Source organism: Salmo trutta, chromosome 7 (assembly GCF_901001165.1).
Source record: "Salmo trutta chromosome 7, fSalTru1.1, whole genome shotgun sequence".
Taxonomy (NCBI): Eukaryota; Metazoa; Chordata; class Actinopteri; order Salmoniformes; family Salmonidae; genus Salmo; species Salmo trutta.
Window position 1 is genome coordinate 37704681 of NC_042963.1, and position 18263 is coordinate 37722943.

The following is an 18263-nucleotide window of genomic DNA, read 5'->3' on the forward strand; positions in this document are numbered from 1 at the left end:
ATTCTGACGAAGAACAGCTAAGGTAATCATATTTTTCTAATACTAATTCTGAGTTTATAGTGAGCCCCGAACTTGGCAGGTGTCAAATTAGCTAGCCGTGATGGCTGAGCTATGTACTCAGAATATTGCAAAATGTGCTTTTGCCGAAAAGCTATTTTAAAATCTGACATAGCGATTGCATAAAGGAGTTCTGTATCTATAATTCTTAAAATAATTATGTATTTTGTCAACGTTTATCATGAGTAATTTAGTAATTTCACTGGAAGTTTTCGGTGGGAATACAATTTCAGAACATCACATGCCAATGTAAAAAGTTGTTTTTTGATATAAATATGAACTTGATTGAACAAAACATGCATGTATTGTATAACATAATGTCCTAGGAGTGTCATCTGATGAAGATCAAAGGTTAGTGCTGCATTTAGCTGTGTTTTGGGTTTTTGTGACATATATGCTTGCTTGAAAAATGGCTGTGTGGTTGTGTCTATGTACTCTCCTAACATAATCTAATGTTTTGCTTTCACTGTAAAGCCTTTTTGAAATCGGACAATGTGGTTAGATTAACGAGAGTCATCTTTCAAATGGTGTAAAATAGTCGTATGTTTGAAATATTGAAATTATCAGAAGAGGACTGGCCACCCCTCATAGCCTGGTTCCTCTCTCGGTTTCTTCCTAGGTTTTGGCCTTTCTAGGGAGTTCTTCCTAGCCACCGTGCTTCTACACCTACATTGCTTGCTGTTTGGGGTTTTAGGCTGGGTTTCTGTACAGCACTGAGATATCAGCTGATGTAAGAAGGGCTATATAAATACATTTGATTTGATAGCATTTGAGGTTTTTGTATTTCGCGCCACGCTCTTCCACTGGCTGTTGACGCTAACGTCCCACCTAGCCCATAGAGGTTAATGTAGACGCTACCATGATAACCCTGAATGAATCGTGAATAATGAGAAGGTTACAGAAACATAAAAAAATCATACCCCCAAGAAATGTTTACCTCTCACCATTAAAATAAACTTGGGAGGTATGATATGTGCATGTAACTTTCCTCACTCATTATTCAGGATTATCTGTAATCATGGTAGAATGCACATTGATGTAGAAGTGTTAACATTCTATTCTTATTTACAATAAAAGTAACTACAAAATAACAATTTATGATGTCCATGTCCCAATACTTTGTGTAGATAACGAGAAACTTACTTCATCTGTTTGACAATTGTACTCTTCCCTGACTCCCCAGCACCTGAGAGATAGTGAAAGAGGCCAATTAGTGAGTGATAGGCAGACATTACACATTTAACACATTCACTCATAGTTGTTTTGACTTGAGAAATTGGGCTGATCATAACTTGTTGTAGGCCTAACTCACGTTTTGCACAAGGCCCTACGAGAGTCACCTGTCCAGATACTGAGTAGCTAATAGCTATACAATGTTGGGAAACCAAGTGTCTGATCAGCTCTAACAGGAGAGTTAGACAGGCATTAGTTTAAATTGGATTAATCAACTGGATCCTCCCACCAATGAGATTATAGCTCCAGCGTGGCAGAGACCTAAACTGATTTCACATAGGATTTACGGTATTTTGCCCGTGAAAAAAATGGCCAATGTTTATATGACCACCTTACAAACCGGCCCAGTTTTACCACATTCTTGCCTGCATACGCCTTTAATACCGCCTTTATATCTCCCATACGGATGCTGGTGAGGAGTGGTAGTAGTGGTGTGCAGATGTGGGTGTGCATCTATTTTAATAAATACAGTGAATGTACACCATCAAAAAGAAATCCATTATTAATTTTTTTTAGGCATGTCCTAAAACATAAGACTAATAACATTTATTTTCAAAACAATAGAATGGCATTGAGTTGAATTATGCTACGTCCAAATTAATGAAATCAATGGTTCATTAAAAAGACACCCCGATCACAGTAAACACACATTTTATAGTAAGAATATAACACAAACATTTGTGTCACAGGAACATGTGGAACCGGTGTCACAAAAGTGATATTTTGAAACAGAGCTCAAACCCATGCTTTTTCGATCCACCTTTCCTCTTTCCCACCCTCACTCCACTTTGTAAGGGAGCAGGCTTAGGGTATTACATTGAGAGTATCCTCATGACACCGGTAGAAAATAATAGCAATCCTATTTTCAAAAGCATGTGAGTCTCATGTACAACTAGGCTTGTACATCTTGGGTAATATTCAGCAGTGGAAACTTGCCAAGGGAATATATGCAAATTAATACCATTTAAATGTAGATGTTTTTTGCATTGGATATATTTTCCATATCATATGGAGACAAACATAAACCTTTTACCTTATCATAAGTAGAGAAATGCAAATGATTAAATCCTTCCAATAGAAATAAAAAAAACAATTTAGTTACAAATATAACTTTAATAAAATTAGTTTTACATGGGATGATTTCACTGAACAACAAAAGGGAATATTGAATGATCCATCACATCTCCCAAAAACGTTTTCAACATGTGACAGTTTAGAAGCTAAAGCTTTGGTTGCCTTCCTCTCAGGCTTCCACGTCTTCTCCCTGGACCACCTCAATGTCCACCTCTTGAACATCAGACTGAGGCCTCATCTTCACTGTAACTTTCCAACCTTGTTGAGGATGGCTCATTGGTCAGGCTCAAAAAGACTCAAATTTGCCCAGATTGCCCCCAATTTTTCAACCCTTGTATTGGTCAGCGTGTTGCGTGCCTTGGTGTGTGTGTTCCCGAACAAGGACCAGCTGCGCTCTGAGGTGGATGATGTTGGGATCTGGAGGATGATGGAGGCAACAGGGGAAAGAGCCTCAGATCCACAAGTCCCTTCCACCAGGTGGCTGATGAGATATGTTGGCACGACTGCCATATTGCATCTCCATCCCAAAGCCCTTGCTTAGAAGTGTACTTCAGACTGCCAAGAACCTTGCCCTCATCCAGGCCAAGGTGGCGAGACACGGTAGTGATGACACCATAGGGCTTGTTGATCTCTGCTCCAGACAGGAAGCGCTTGCCAGCATACTGTGTCCAACGTACGCTGTGGCGTGTATGGGCTTCAGGCAGAAGTCTTCACACTTTTTGATGTATTTCAGAACTGCAGTTTCTTCTGCTTGGAGCAACAGTGAAGTGGGCAGGGTAGTACGGATTTCTCCTCTTACATCTGCAAGCATAGTCTGAACATCAGACAGGATGGCATTGTCTCCCTCAATCCGTGCAATGGCTACTGCTATAGGTTTCAGGCTGCTTACCACTCTCCCAAAATACATCATCCAGGAGGATCCTCTTGATTGGGCTTTCCATATCGGCAGACTGTGATATGGCCAGTTCTTAGAGAGACTCCTTCCCCTCCAGGAGACTGTCAAACATGATGACAACGCCACCCCAAATGGTGTTGCTGGGCAGCTTCTATGTGGTGCTCTTATTCTTCTCACTTTGTCTTGGTGAGGTAGATGCTGCTATAACTTGATGACCCTTCACATAGCAAACCATTTCCTTGGCTCTCTTGTAGAGTGTATCCATTGTTTTCAGTGCCATGATGTCCTTGAGGAGCAGATTCAATGCATTAGCAGCACAGCCAATGGGTGTGATGTGAGGGTAGGACTCCTCATAAGACCAAGCAGCCTTCATGTTCGCAGCATTGTCTGTCACCAGTGCAAATACCTTCTGTGGTCCAAGGTCATTGATGACTGCCTTCAGCTCATCTGCAATGTAGAGACCGGGGTGTCTGTTGTCCCGTGTCTGTGCTCTTGTAGAATACTGGTTGAGGTGTGGAGATGTAGTTAATTATTCCTTACCCACAAACATTCGACCACCCATCAGAGATTATTGCAATACAGGCTGCTTTATTTGATTTGCTTGACCTTCACTTGTCCTCTGTTGAACTCTGCATCCAGCAAATGAGTAGATTTAGCATGTCTGGTTGGAGGGATGTATGCTGGGCGAAGAACATTCAGAAATCTCCAATACATGTTGCCTGTGAGCATCAGAAGTGAGCCAGTTGCATACACAGCTCGAGCAAGACATTCATCAGCATTTCTCTGACTACGTTCCTCCATTGAGTCAAACTTCTGATTCCGGGAGGACCATGAGCTGTTGCTATCGATAAGGTGTCCGATTCATCATTTTCACCTCGAATAGAAGTAGAGGGACTTTTGTCAGAGGTTGCTTGTTGTGAGCGCTGAGGGAACTTGATGCACTTGGCCAGATGATTCTGCATCTTTGTTGCATGATTTGGCACAGTATTTGCAAATGTACACAGCTTTTCCTTCTACATTAGCTGCAGTGAAATGTCTCCACACATCAGATGGTGCCCGAGGCATTTTCTTGTAAAACAAAAACCCAAATACAATTACATGTACAGATAACTAGTTAAGCAGTTAGATTAAACAACTACTTTGTAAGATAAATGTTTTAAAATGAAACATGCATGTAAACAGGTGAATTAACACTCAGTTAACAGGCTCAAGCAACCCACATGGCAGCAAAAACTAACAAGCAGAAATTGTTAAGTTAGAAATGATTTAAATACACTTTGCTGTAGGCTACTATTTACTAGTTAACAAAAAATAAAATGCCATAAAATATATTCACCCCACCCAGTATTGTAATCGTTAACTTACCAGAAAGCATGTAGTCCTTGGGTCAGACAGTGTAGTAGTGTGGGCTCAAAAGCATCTCATTAGTGTGCAAGCGCTTGAGAATCAGCTGTACATGTGATGGAAGAATGCACTGTGCATGTAGAGGGCAATTCCATTGAATTGGGGGTAGTTTAACCAAAATATGCCACAAGACCTAGAATTGCCTTGTGTACCCCACAAAAAAGGCTCACTGTTATAAGCTAACTTTCTTGACAAATTTAAGCTAAATTCCCGGGCTTAACTTCCTATGGAAAATTTCTGAAAATTTCACCCAAAGTTTTTAACCCTATGTACAACATCTGCGGGCTTTTGGAGTTTCCTATAAAGCGACCGAGCAAAATAATAAGCCTACACTTGATTTGGGCTACATTATTGGATGCTAAATGTTTCTGATCAGTGACAGATGAGCAAACAAATAGATGAGCTATACCACTACTACTTATTTGCCCAGCCAGAAACCAATTAATCAAATAGCTTTTCAGACAGCAATTCATTGAAACAAAATCACATTGATTGAGACAAGTCAGTGAAGTTACAGCCTTTTACTCATGAGTAGGCCTAGGCTACTAAGCGACTGCAAGTCAAGAGCAAAAATAATCCACTTGTTAAACTACACTTAACAAAAATATTTTAAAAAAATGCAACAACTTCAAATATTTTACTGAGTTACAGTTCATAAGGAAATCAGTCAATACAGATATGCATCTGTTGCTCACAGATATCTTAAAATAAACGTTTTTTCTTTTTTAAATACTAAGAAAAATGGGGTGCGTGGATCAAAAACAGTCAGCATCTAGTGTGACACCATTTGCCTCATGCAGCGCGACACAGCTTCCTTGAGACGATTTCTAAATTTGTGCAGAAATTCTTCAGTTGTGCAAACCCACAGTTTCATCAGCTGTCCCGGTGGCTGGTCTAAGACGATCCCACAGGTGAAGAAGCTGGATGTGGATATCCTGGGCTGGCATGGTTGCCCATGGTATGCGGTTGTGAGGCCGGTTGGACGTACTGCCAAATTCTCTAAAGCTAAGTTGGAGGCGGCTTATGGTAGAGAAATTAACATTCAATTCTCTGGCAACGGCTCTGGTGGACATTCCTGCAGTCAGCATGCCAATTGTATGCTCCCTGTGTTGTGTGATAAAACTGCACATTTTAGAATGGCCTTTTATTGTCCACAGCACAAGGTGCATCCGTGTAATGATCATGCTGTTTCATCAGCCTCTTGATACGCCACACCTGTCAGTTGGTTGGATTATCTTGGCAAAGGAGCAATGCTCACTAACAAGGATGTGCACACAATTTGAGATAAGCTTTTTGTGCATATGCAACATTTCTGGGATCTTTTATTTCAGCTCATGGAACATGGGACCAACACTTTACATGTTGCATAGATTTTTTTGTTCAGCGTACATAACACGCTGGCAAAATGTTCTAATAAATTGAGCCAACTAGATAAGATGATCATGAGCAGCACTCACCTCAACTTAGCTAACATTTCCCTAGCTTAATTGTAGCCTAACCAATACCCAAACGGAGATTCAGTGAACACAAAAAGCTGACATTGATTTATCAACACGAGTCCCCACGCTCGTCTCAAAGCAGCCCGATAGTGCTGTCCCAACCAAAATGGTGCCGAACTTGGCATCTAGTTTGACCACATGCAGGTAGGCTATTGCTTCAAATTTATTACAACGATTGGATGACTTTGGGATTTTCAGTAAGAAAGAATTTGATACATGCCTTCAATTGAATTAGCCTACTTTATTCCAATATTTTCATCATTCAGTGATATTTAATCCCACAGTAATTCAGTTGTGGTTAAGAAAACAGTGCATGCTTTGTGGTGCGCTATGCGAAGAGATGGGAGAAGTGTCATGCCTCTAAGTTTTTAGAACTGGAAGGAGGACGGTTAACTGGTGCTGCCTAGCAACCATCAAGAGTTTAAGAGCGTAGTGCGTGCCAATACCACCTTCAGCAGTACGGTTTCATACTAAGCTGTAGGCAGATGTTTACCGAAATGATTACTAGGTTGTTAGGCGGAAATAACATTTTCGGCTTTGATACCGGCAATACCTTTCAGATTTAAGGTATGGTAAAGTCGGCGGAGAAACATCTTAGTATTAAAAGGTTGGTGCAGTTCAGATATTACCTAGCAGGGATATTCTACTCTTACCCTACGAGGTGCGGAGCCTGCTGGTTCTATTCTACATGATAATGAATTGTCCGAGGTCTGAAATCAATCCCTGATTCGAAAGGAACAATACATTTAAAAAAAGTGGAACTGGCTTCGAGAGTTGCGTTTGAAGGACCTAAAACATCCTTTAACAGTTCAAATACAAGTGAAAGAAAAGGTAGCAGTCCTTGAAGCGTGGCCTCATCCTCTGAAGCCTTGGTTGGTGTATTGAGCTCAGCACACATTTTAATTACCTCCGCTGTGCTGAGGGCTTGGTTTCCCTGGAGAGCACTGTTCTCCAACTCGCTGTCCCACATGACAACACACACACATCCTGTATAGAAAACACACATGGCTAACTTGTCACTTAACACACAGTTAACTGTCTCTCTCAGAGGTAACACACACACACACGTCATGCACATATCTCAGTAAACCTCACTGATTACATTGCTATTTAATCTAAAGTCTGTCAGAGCTCAAACACACACCCCAAGACACACTGGGTTGGCTGAGTGGACAAATAAGACTGCAGGCCTTGTAGCTCAGTTGGTAGAGAATGGCCATTGCAACGCCAGGATAGTGAGTTTAATTTCCGGGACCACCCATATGTAAAAATGCATGCACCCATAACTAAGTCGCTTTGAATAAAAGCTTCTGCTAAATTGCACATCAACTCAGCAAAAAAAGAAACATCCTCACTGTCAACTGCGTTTATTTTCAGCAAACTTAACATGTCCCTGAACAAAAGGGGGGTCAGTATCTGGTGTGGCCACCAGCTGCATTAAGTACTGCAGTGCATCTCCTCCTCATGGACTGCACCAGATTTGCCAGTTCTTGCTGTGAGATGTTACCCCACTCTTCCACCAAGGCACCTGCAAGTTCCAGGACATTTCTGGGGGGAATGGCCCTAGCCCTCACCCTCCGATCCAACAGGTCCCAGACGTGCCCAATGGGATTGAGATCCAGGCTCTTCACTGACCATGGCAGAACACTGACATTCCCGTCTTGCAGGAAATCACGCACAGAACGAGCAGTATGGCTGGTGGCATTGTCATGCTGGAGGGTCATGTCAGGATGAGCCTGTAGGAAGGGTACAACAAAGGAGGAGGATGTCTTCCCTGTAACGCACAGCATTGAGATTGCCAGCAATGACAACAAGCTCAGTACGATGATGCTGTGACACACCGCCCCAGACCATGACGGACCCTACACCTCCAATCAATCCCGCTCCAGAGTACAGGCCTTGGTGTAACGCCCATTTCTTCGACCATAAACGCGAATCCAACCATCACCCCTGGTGAGACAAAACCGCGACTCGTCAGTGAAGAGAACTTTTTGCCCGTCCTGTCTGGTCCAGCGACAGTGGGTTTGTGCCCATTGGCGACGTTGTTGCCGGTGATATCTGGTGAGGACCTGCCTTACAACAGACCTACAAGCCTTCAGTCCAGCCTCTCTCAGCCTATTGCAGACAGTCTGAGCACTGATGGAGGGATTGTTCGTTCCTGGTGTAACTTGGGCAGTTGTTGCCATCCTATACCTGTCCCGCAGGTGTGATATTCAGATGTACCAATCCTGTGCAGGTGTTGTTACGTGGTCTGCCAATGCGAGGACAATCAGCTGTCCGTCCTGTCTCCCTGTAGCCCTGTCTTAGGCGTCTCACAGTACGGACATTTCCATTTATTGCCCTGGCCACATCTGCAGTCCTCATGCTTCCTTGCAGCATGCCTAAGACATGTTCACGCAGATGAGCAGGGACCCTGGGCATCTTTCTTTTGGTGTTTTTCAGAGTCAGTAGAACGGCTTCTTTAGTGTCCTACGTTTTCATAACTGTGACCTTAACCTGTCTGGGCTAGGGGGCAGTATTTTCACGGCCGGATAAAAAACGTACCCGATTTAAACTGGTTACTACTCTTGCCCAGAAACGAGAATATGCATATAATTAGTAGATTTGGATAGAAAACACTCTAAAGTTTCTAAAACTGTTTGAATGGTGTCTGGAGTATAACAGAACTCATATGGCAGGCCAAAAGCTGAGAAGATTCCATGCAGGAAGTGCCCTGTCTGACAGTTTGTTGTCCTTCTGTTGCATCTCTATAGAAAATACAGCATCTGTGCTGTTACGTGACACTTTAAGGCTTCCATTGGCTCTCTAAAGCATTCAGAAAGCGGAATGACGTGTCTCCTGTCTCTTGGCAAAGTACAGCAGCAGAGTTTGTAAGTGGTCTGCCTGGGGACAGTGAGACTGGAGAAGCGCGTTCACGAGACCTCACCATTTCTTTCTTTCACTCTTTGAATGAATACAACGTTGTCCGGTTGGAATATTATCGCTATTTTATGAGAAAAATAGCATAAAAATGTATTTTAAACATCGTTTGACATGCTTCTAAGTACGGTAAAGGAATATTTTGAAATCTTTTGTCACAAAATGCGCTCGCGCGCTACCCTTCGGATAGTGACCTGAACGCACAAACAAAACAGAGGTATTTGGATATAACTATGGATTATTTGGAAACAAAACAACATTTGTTGTTGAAGTAGAAGTCCTGGGAGTGCATTCTGACAAAGAACAGCAAAGGTAATTCAATTATTCTAATAGTAATTCTGAGTTTAGGTTGCCCCAAACTTGGTGGGTGTCAAATTAGCTAGCCGTGATGGCTGAGCTATGTACTCAGAATATTGCAAAATGTGCTTTCGCCGAAAAGCTATTTTAAAATCTGACAAAGTGTTTGCATAAAGGAGTTCTGTATCTATAATTCTTAAAATAATTATGTATTTTGTCAATGTTTATCATGAGTAATTTAGTAAATTCACCGGAAGTTTTCGGTGGGTATGCTAGTTCTGAACATCACATGCTAATATAAAAAGCTGGTTTTTGATATAAATATGAACTTGATTGTTATACAATACATGCATGTTTTGTTCAATGTCCTAGGAGTGTCATCTGATGAAGATCATCAAAGGTTAGTGCTGCATTTAGCTGTGGTTTGGGTTTTTGTGACATGTATGCTTGCTTTGAAAATGGCTGTGATTATTTTTGGCTATGTACTTTCCTAACATAATCTAATGTTTTGCTTTCGTTGTAAAGCCTTTTTGAAATCGGACAACGTGGTTAGATTAACGAGAGTATTATCTTTCAAATGGTGTAAAATAGTCATATGTTTGAGAAATTGAAGTTATAGCATTTGAGGTATTTGTATTTCGCGCCACGCGATTCCACTGGCTGTTGAATAGAGTGGGACGCTAACATCCCACCTAGCCCAGAGAGGTTAATTGCCTACAGTCTAAGCTGTTAGTGTCTTAACGACCGTTCCACAGGTGCATGTTCATTAATTGTTTATGGTTCATTGAACAAGCATGGGAAACAGTGTTAAAACCCTTTACAATGAAGATCTGTGAAGTTATTTTGATTTTTTTTACAAATTATCTTTGAAAGACAGGGTCCTGAAAAAGGGTTTATTATTACAAGCGAACACCACTGGCCCAGGGGACAGAAATTTCCTTCTGAGCATCTGTGAAATAGAAACATTTCTCCTAAGCACAATAAACAATGAGACTACTCACTACACAGCTCCAACACACAATCTGTGATGAGCCACCCACTCAAAACACTCATCTGAAGATGATTTAATCTGAGGATTAATGCAGACACCCCCAGCGCAATCCCTGGCATGGGAAAATCAATGTGCTTATGAGTCATAGTCTGACTGCGCACACACAAAGGATATCCCATTTAAAGCATTGTAGTGGATCAACCTGTTAAAGATTCAAGATTACAGACAACCACATGTTCTGTTGAGGACACTTGTCCACATACCCCCTCCTGTGGAGTACTCCTGAACTGCTCACAGAGCCAGCCAGCCAAGCCCCCACACATGCCCCATGCAGGTGCTACTGTGGGCGAGGAAAAGAACCTGCCATAAAAATTCAAATTAGGCTCATCTCAAATGACGCGTAGTCTACACATCACCATCAGAGTATGTGAGCGGTCGGAAATCCCACTCATCACTCATGGAGCGGAGCTTTGCGCTCCACATTCTTTCCAACCGCTCCGCTAAACACTCCGCTCACTCCGCTCTGAAGTATTGAAACCAAGCCATATAATTTGAAAGAAAAGTATTTTAATAAACATGAAACGGTGAATGTAAGAAGCGCTCATCATTTCAAATAGGCTACATGTCGTATTAAAACAGCATATAAACACTAAATTAGGTCAGGAACCAGATAGGGAGCCTAAGAAGGAACAAAAATGTAATATTTTAGCTATATTATTTCAAGGCTATAGCCTACAAACAAATACATTGTGAAGCATCTGTGAGTGCGACACTAGGCTGGTAGGGACATAAAGCACTCAGCATTTCATTGTACTCAATCATTATAGTCTATAAATTGCACATATATGCTGTGACTTACTTAGAATTAAATACAAATGAAACAAAAAATGCCTTAGTCTGCAGTGCCTTTGAATTCATTTTTAGAAACAGAGTTTGGCCAGAATCTGTGGCTTCAGGCTCATGCAATAGTGCCTGGAGAACAGGCCAGCAGCAGAGAACATCCTCTCCACGCTTGGAGAACCACTGGGGATGATAAACACCTGCATATTTTTTATATAGGTAGGCCTAAAAGTTAAGGCAAAATAACCCAATCAAAACAGAAAGCTCCTTGAAAGTGGGAATATGCCAGGCCTATTGGGCCAAAATCAATTACAGCCTATTGTATAGCCTAGATAATAGAACATAAATGAGCAAAACTTTTAAGATCTGATTTTTTGTTAATAAAATACTTTGCTACAATGAAACACTTAGCTACCCACCTCGTTCCTTTCTTTTAGAATGTGCACGTAGTACACCATCATGCTTTCGGGATAAGTGTCTTTTCAGATTCCACAATTCTATAGTTGGACACTACATCACTGCACTCGGTCCTCATCTTTGTAAGTCACCTTGATTTTGCACCTGTGTGTTGTATCAGTTTCTTTATAAAAAACATTTAGTGAACTCTGTGACAATAGCTAAAGCAAGGAGTTATAGCAGCAAACAAGTAGACTACAAATGCATGTTGGCCCAGACATGCCATGAGCTCGTGAAGTGAGCGCTACTGGAGTGAAATTGGAGGGGCCTCTTGGCCCAGGCAAATTGGGAAAACTTTGCTCCAGCTCTGCTCACATTCTCTGATCACCATACTACTGCTGCAGTGAGCGTAATGTGCAGTGTTAAGCTCTCCTACTCTGACCATGATGTTATCATATTAGTTAACACAGGGTGGTCCACTGTGACAAAAAAAAACTACAAAAAACTCTGGCTATTACAGACAGGAGGTTGGTGGCACCTTAACTGGGGAGGACAGGCTTGTGTTAACGGCTGGAGTGGAATGGTATCAAATAAACACAAGGGTTCCATGCCATTCCATTTGCTCCTTTCCAGCCATTATTATGAGCCGTCCTTCTCTGATATGTACTCATGAGCTTATTTCAACTGTCGTACCCCATCAGAACTAAAAATAAGCTTGTTTTACTGTTTGGAAACAAAGTAAATGTAAACAAACACTAGTCTCAAAACATGGTTAAAACTATCATTTTTATATCATGGATGGTCAGTCCTTGCATTGCATCCATAGCTCTAAGAATTCTAGAGTGGTTACATTTCTCCAGCCCCATCCCTCAGCTTTTTACCAAAGTGGCAGTGATAACACTGTTTTAACTGCTAACCAGAAAATAAAATAATACATCCTAACTCAGAGTAGGTTTTAGGATGATGTTGTAAGACACAGCTCAGACAAACTGAGCCAGGAGTAAAAACAACTAAAAAGTATCTCAGCTGGTAATCACGACAGTTTGAGGTAATGCAAAGGAAAGCTAGTGATGACGGCACTCATTGGTTATTCTTCCTCATTTGCAACGATGTCAATCTCGATAAGCCGAGTTGATAAGTATTTTGGCATTTCATGTGAATTAGGCCTCATGCGAAATCGTCAAAATACTGTTGCATATAGGCCTAGATTATTTATGGGTCCGTCATTACAAAAGATCCCACAAAAAAATTCTACAACTCCAAAGAAAGTCTGTCTATTGTGCAGGAACCACTGACTCGCTGCCTACTTAATATGTCGACTACATTTACATTTTAGTCACTTAGCAGACGCTCTTATCCAGAGCGACTTACAGTAGTGAATGCATACATTTCATACATTTTTTCTGTGCTGGCCCCCCGTGGGAATCGAACCCACAACCCTGACATTGCAAACACCATGCTCTACCAACTGAGCTACAGGGAAGACTAGATGGAACTCATAACTAAAAAGAAGATTCATGCAAAGCTTTTATTTTTACTCATATGAGTAAAATGTCTCTTCTCAGTACTTTTTTTATACTTGAGACACTTTGTGGATACAGCACCTGATACTGCAATTAAGCCCTGGCCTAGAACATGCCCGATATGCAGAGAACCCAATGGCTGGGAAAAGCTGCTTTAATGCCAGAGACTCTACTGGCTCATTGGGGCAGCTTCAAAGCAGTCAGGTAAGTTTGGTTCACCCAATCTTAGAGCTACAGTGACTTCAGAAACTTTTCCACATTTTGTTGTGTTGCAACATGAATTTAAAATTGATTACATTCTGTTTGTGTCACTGATTTACACACAATACGCCATAGTCAAAATTGAATTATGTTTTTAGAATATTTGACAAATAAAATATTTAAAGCTGAAATGTCTTGTTAATAAGTATTAAATCCCTTTGTTATGGCAAGCCTTAAGTTCAGGAGTAAAAATGTGCTTAACAAGTAAGTCAAGTTGTATGGACTCAATAAGTGCAATAGTGTTTAACATATCTTTTTAAAAAGCAGACTGAATTAAAAACATACTTTATTGGCTGTGATAGGAGAAAACTGTTACTCCACAATACGAACCTAATTGACAGAGTGAAAAGGAAGCCTGTAGAGAATACAAATATTCCAAAACATGCATCCTGTTTGCAACAAGGCACTTAAGTAATACTTCAAAAAATGTAGCAAAGCAATTAACTTTTTTCCTGAATACAAAGTATTATGTTTGGGGCAAATCCAATACATTACTGAGTACCATTCTCCATCATGTTATGGGTATGCTTGTCATCATTAAGGACTGGGGAGTTTCTCAAGATAAAAAAAAGAAACATAATGGAGCTAAGCACAGGCAAAATCCTAGAGGAAAACCTGGTTCATTCTGCTTTCCAACAGACTCCGGGAGATTAATTCCCCTTTCAGCAGAACAATGACCTAAAACCAGTGGTGTAAAGTACTTAAGAGGTACTTTAAAGTATTTGTACGCAAGTCGTTTTTTTGTGGTATTTATATTTTTGCCAACTTCTATATAATGTACTCCATACATTTTCCTTGACACCCAAAAGTACTCGTTACATTTTGACATGAAAATAGTCCAATTAACACACTTATCAACATAACATCCCTGGTCATCCCTACTGCCTCTGATCTGGCGGACTAACTAAACACAAATGCTTCGTTTGTTGGTGTGTGCCCCTGGTTATCCGTCAATTAAAAAAAAAAAAACACGGAAAATATGCCATCTGGTTTGCATAATAAGGAATTATAAATGGTTTATACTTAAGTACATTTTAGCAATTCCATTTACTTTTGATACTTAAGTATATTTAAAACCAAATACTTTTAGACTTTTACTCCAGTAGTATTTTACTGGGTGACTTTCACTTGACTCATTTTCTATTAAGGTATCTTTTACTTATGTATGACAATGGAGTACTTTTTCCCCCAACACTGCCTAAAACAAGGCCAAATCTACACTGAAGTTGCTTACCAAGTAGACAGAGAATGTTCCTAAGTGGAAGAGTTACAGTTTTGACTTAAGTCTACTTGAAAATCTATGGCAAGACCATAATATGATTGTCTAGCAATGATCAACAACCAATTTGACAGAGCTTGAATCATTTTGAAAAAAATAAAAATGGGCAAATGTTGTACAATCCAGGTGTGGAAAGCTCTTGGAGACTTACCCAGAAAGACTGTAATCGCTGCCGAAGGTGCTTCTACAAAGTATTGACTCAGGGGTGTGGGTACTTACATTGTGTAAATTAGATATTTCTGTATTTAATTTTCAATACATTTCCAAACATTTCTAAAAACATGTATTCAATTTGTCATGGTGTGTAGATGGGTGAGAAAATATATCAATTTGTAATTCACAATAAAATGTGGAATAAGTCAAAGGGTATGAATACTTTCTGAAGGCACTGTAGGCGAGTTCGGTTCATCCCCAAGCCTTAGAGCCAGGTAAGTTTAATTAATAACCCGTAGGTCTTCCAGCAGCAGTCAGGTGAGTGGTTCATCATGCCCCAGTTGCGTTTGTTTAGCCCGCTGTTGACCTCACTGCTGGTAATGTGAACCAGCCTGTGCATGTTGCCAAGCAACCGCCAACCACCAACTGGAGGGACAGGACTACCAAATGGGTGAGGGAGGTGACTAACACAATGTACTCAAAGATATAAATGAAGTTCATGGGTAAAAAATAAACTTACATATTTTTCTAATTGATATAGAATATTATAAAAAAACATCCCTGAAAGGCATAAATAGGAAATGATCAAAGTGTGTAATTTGTTTATAGTGTAATATGCTTGTGTCTCTCTGGTTGTATTTATTATACTGAAAAAAATAAAAAAAATAAAAAATAAAAACGCAATGTGAAGTGTCCCATGTTTTTGTTTTTTTTTCTTAAAATTTTACTAATTGGTAGTTAGTCTTGTCTCATCGCTGCAACTCCCCTACGGACTCGGCAAAGGTCGAGAGCCACGCGTCCTCCGAAACATGACCCTGCAAGCCGCACTGCTTCTTGACACACTGCTCGCTTAACCTGGAAGCCAGCCGCACCAATGTGTGGGAGGAAGCACTGTCCAACTGACCACCGACGTCAGCTTGCAGGCGCCACAAGTCGCTAGAGCACATGAAATCCAGGCCAGCCAAACCCTCCCCTAACTCTGACGACGCTGGGCCAATTGTGCACCGACTCATGGGTCTCCCGGTCATGGCCGGCTGTGACACAGCCTGGGATTGAACCGGAGGCTGTAGTGACACCTCAGCACAGCCTTAGACCACTGCACTACTTAATTAGCTGAAATAAAATATCCAATAAGCACAAAAAGCTTATTTCTCAAATTTTGTGCACAAATTGATTTACATCCCTGTTAGTGAGCATTTCTCCTTTGCCAAAATAATCCATCCACCTGACAGCTGTGGAATATCAAGACGCTGATTAAACAGCATGACCATTACACAGGTGCACCTTGTACTGGGGACAAAAGGCCACAAAAAATGTGCAGTTGTGTCACATAACACAATGTCACGTGCAATTGGCATGCCGACAGCAGGAATGTCCACCAGAGCTGTTGACAGAGAATATAATGTTAATTTCTCTACCACAAGAGAATTTGACGGTATGTCTAACCGGCTTCACAAACGCAGACGACCGTGTAACCACGCCAGCCCAGGACATCCACATCCGGTTTCTTCACATGCGGGATCGTCTGAGACCAATCACTCAGACAACTGATGAAACGGAAGTGTATTTCTAACTGTAATAAAGCCCTTTTGTGGGTAAAGACACACTGATTGACTGGGCCTGGCTCCCCAGTGGGTGGGCCCAGTCATGTGAAATCCATAGATTAGGACCTCATTTACTTATTTCAATTGACTGATATGAATTGTAAACCCAGTAAAACCGTTGAAATTGTTGCGTTTATATTTTTGTTCAGTATATTTACTTTTCTTTGGTCTTTTGTGATATTTGTATATTTTTCTGTACAATGTGTGTGTGATGCAATAAAAATACTTATGGCCATCCAAAGTTTAGGCTAAATCACAAGTTTTGGGAAGAAAGACTGGTAAGACATTTCCTACAGAGGCTTTGGGTTGCACTTTTTGCAACAGATGTGTGTAATGTAGCTCGTCATGGCCCTCAAAGGTCAGCATGCCAGGTACACTGGCCCCCTTCCAATTTGTCTACCGCTGCAACAGATCCACGGAAGATGCCATTTCCATCGCTATTCACACGACCGTAACACATCTGGACAAGAGGAACACCTATGTGAGAATGCTGTTAATTGACTACAGTTCAGCATTCAACAGTAGCGATGCACTGATATGACATTTTTGGCCGGTACCAATATCTTCCCTGCCCAAAAAAAAGAATGACCAAATATTTAAAAAAAATTGTGGTCTTTTAACTATACTAGAATGCTTAACACACACACGGACACAGTGGTTTAAGGCACTGCGTCTCAGTGCAAGAGATGTCACTACAGTCCCTGGTTCAAATCCAGGCGGTATCACATTCGGCCGTGATTGGGAGTCCCATAGGGCAGCGCACAATTGGCCCAGCGTCGTTCAGCCAGTCATTGTAAATAAGAGTTTGTTCTTAACTGACTTGCCTAGTTAAATAAAAAGGTTACACACACACACACACACACACACACACACACAAACTGACCAAAAAGTTATTTTGTTGGCATTTATGTATGTCCCCATTACAAGTTAAACATAATCAAAACCTATTTCTTTCACTTACTTGCTGTGCTGTTTTGTTGTTCATTTGTTCAGTCGTTTCATTCTCAACCAGGACTTCTATGGAACGCCGTTTGGGTCGTAGAGGTCGACCAATTAATCGGAATGGCCGATTAATTAGGGCCGATTTCAAGTTTTCATAACAAATCGGTATTTTTGGCCACCGATTTGCAGATTTTTTTTTATTTTATTTTTTAAATGTTACACCTTTATTTAACTAGGCAAGTCAGATTAAGAACACATTCTTATTTTCAATGACTGCCTAGGAACGGGGGTTAACTGCTTTGTTCAGGGGGGATTCGTTTTTGCAACCTTCCGGTTACTAGTCCAACGCTCTAACCACCTGCCTTACATTGCACTCCACGAGGAGCTCCACGACGCTGACTACCTGTTACGTGAGGGCAGCAAGAAGCCAAGGTAAGTTGCTAGCTAGAATTAAACTTATCTTATAAAAAACTATCACTAGTTAACTACACATGGTTGATGATATTACTAGTTTATCTAACGTGTCCTGCGTTGCATATAATCGATGCGGTGCCTGTTCATTTCTCATCGAATCACAGCCTACTTCGACAAACGGGTTATGATTTAACAAGCGCATTTGCGAAAAAAGCACTGTCGTTGCACCAATGTACCTAACCATAAACGTCAATGCCCATCTTTAAAATCAACACACAAGTACATATTATTAAACCTGCATATTTAGTTAATATTGCCTGCTAACATGAATTTGTGTCACTTCTCTTGCGTTCCGTGCAAGCAGTCAAGGTATATACAGCAGTTTGGGCCACCTGGCTCATTGCGAACTGTGTGAAGTCCATTTATTCCTAACAAAGGCCATAATTAATTTGCCAGAATTGTACATAATTATGACATAACAT

The 18263-nt window shown here is 40.9% G+C and overlaps 1 protein-coding gene across 1 annotated transcript in view; it reads right to left on the reverse strand.

Annotated features, from left to right (window-relative positions):
* The window catches only part of LOC115197349 (guanine nucleotide-binding protein G(i) subunit alpha-1), a 60452-nt gene that overhangs the window by 32651 nt on the left and 9538 nt on the right, over positions 1–18263 (reverse strand). The window contains exon 2 of the mRNA XM_029758767.1: positions 1201–1243. Coding sequence (XP_029614627.1) covers positions 1201–1243 — 43 coding nt within the window. The remainder of the gene's footprint in view (positions 1–1200; positions 1244–18263) is intronic.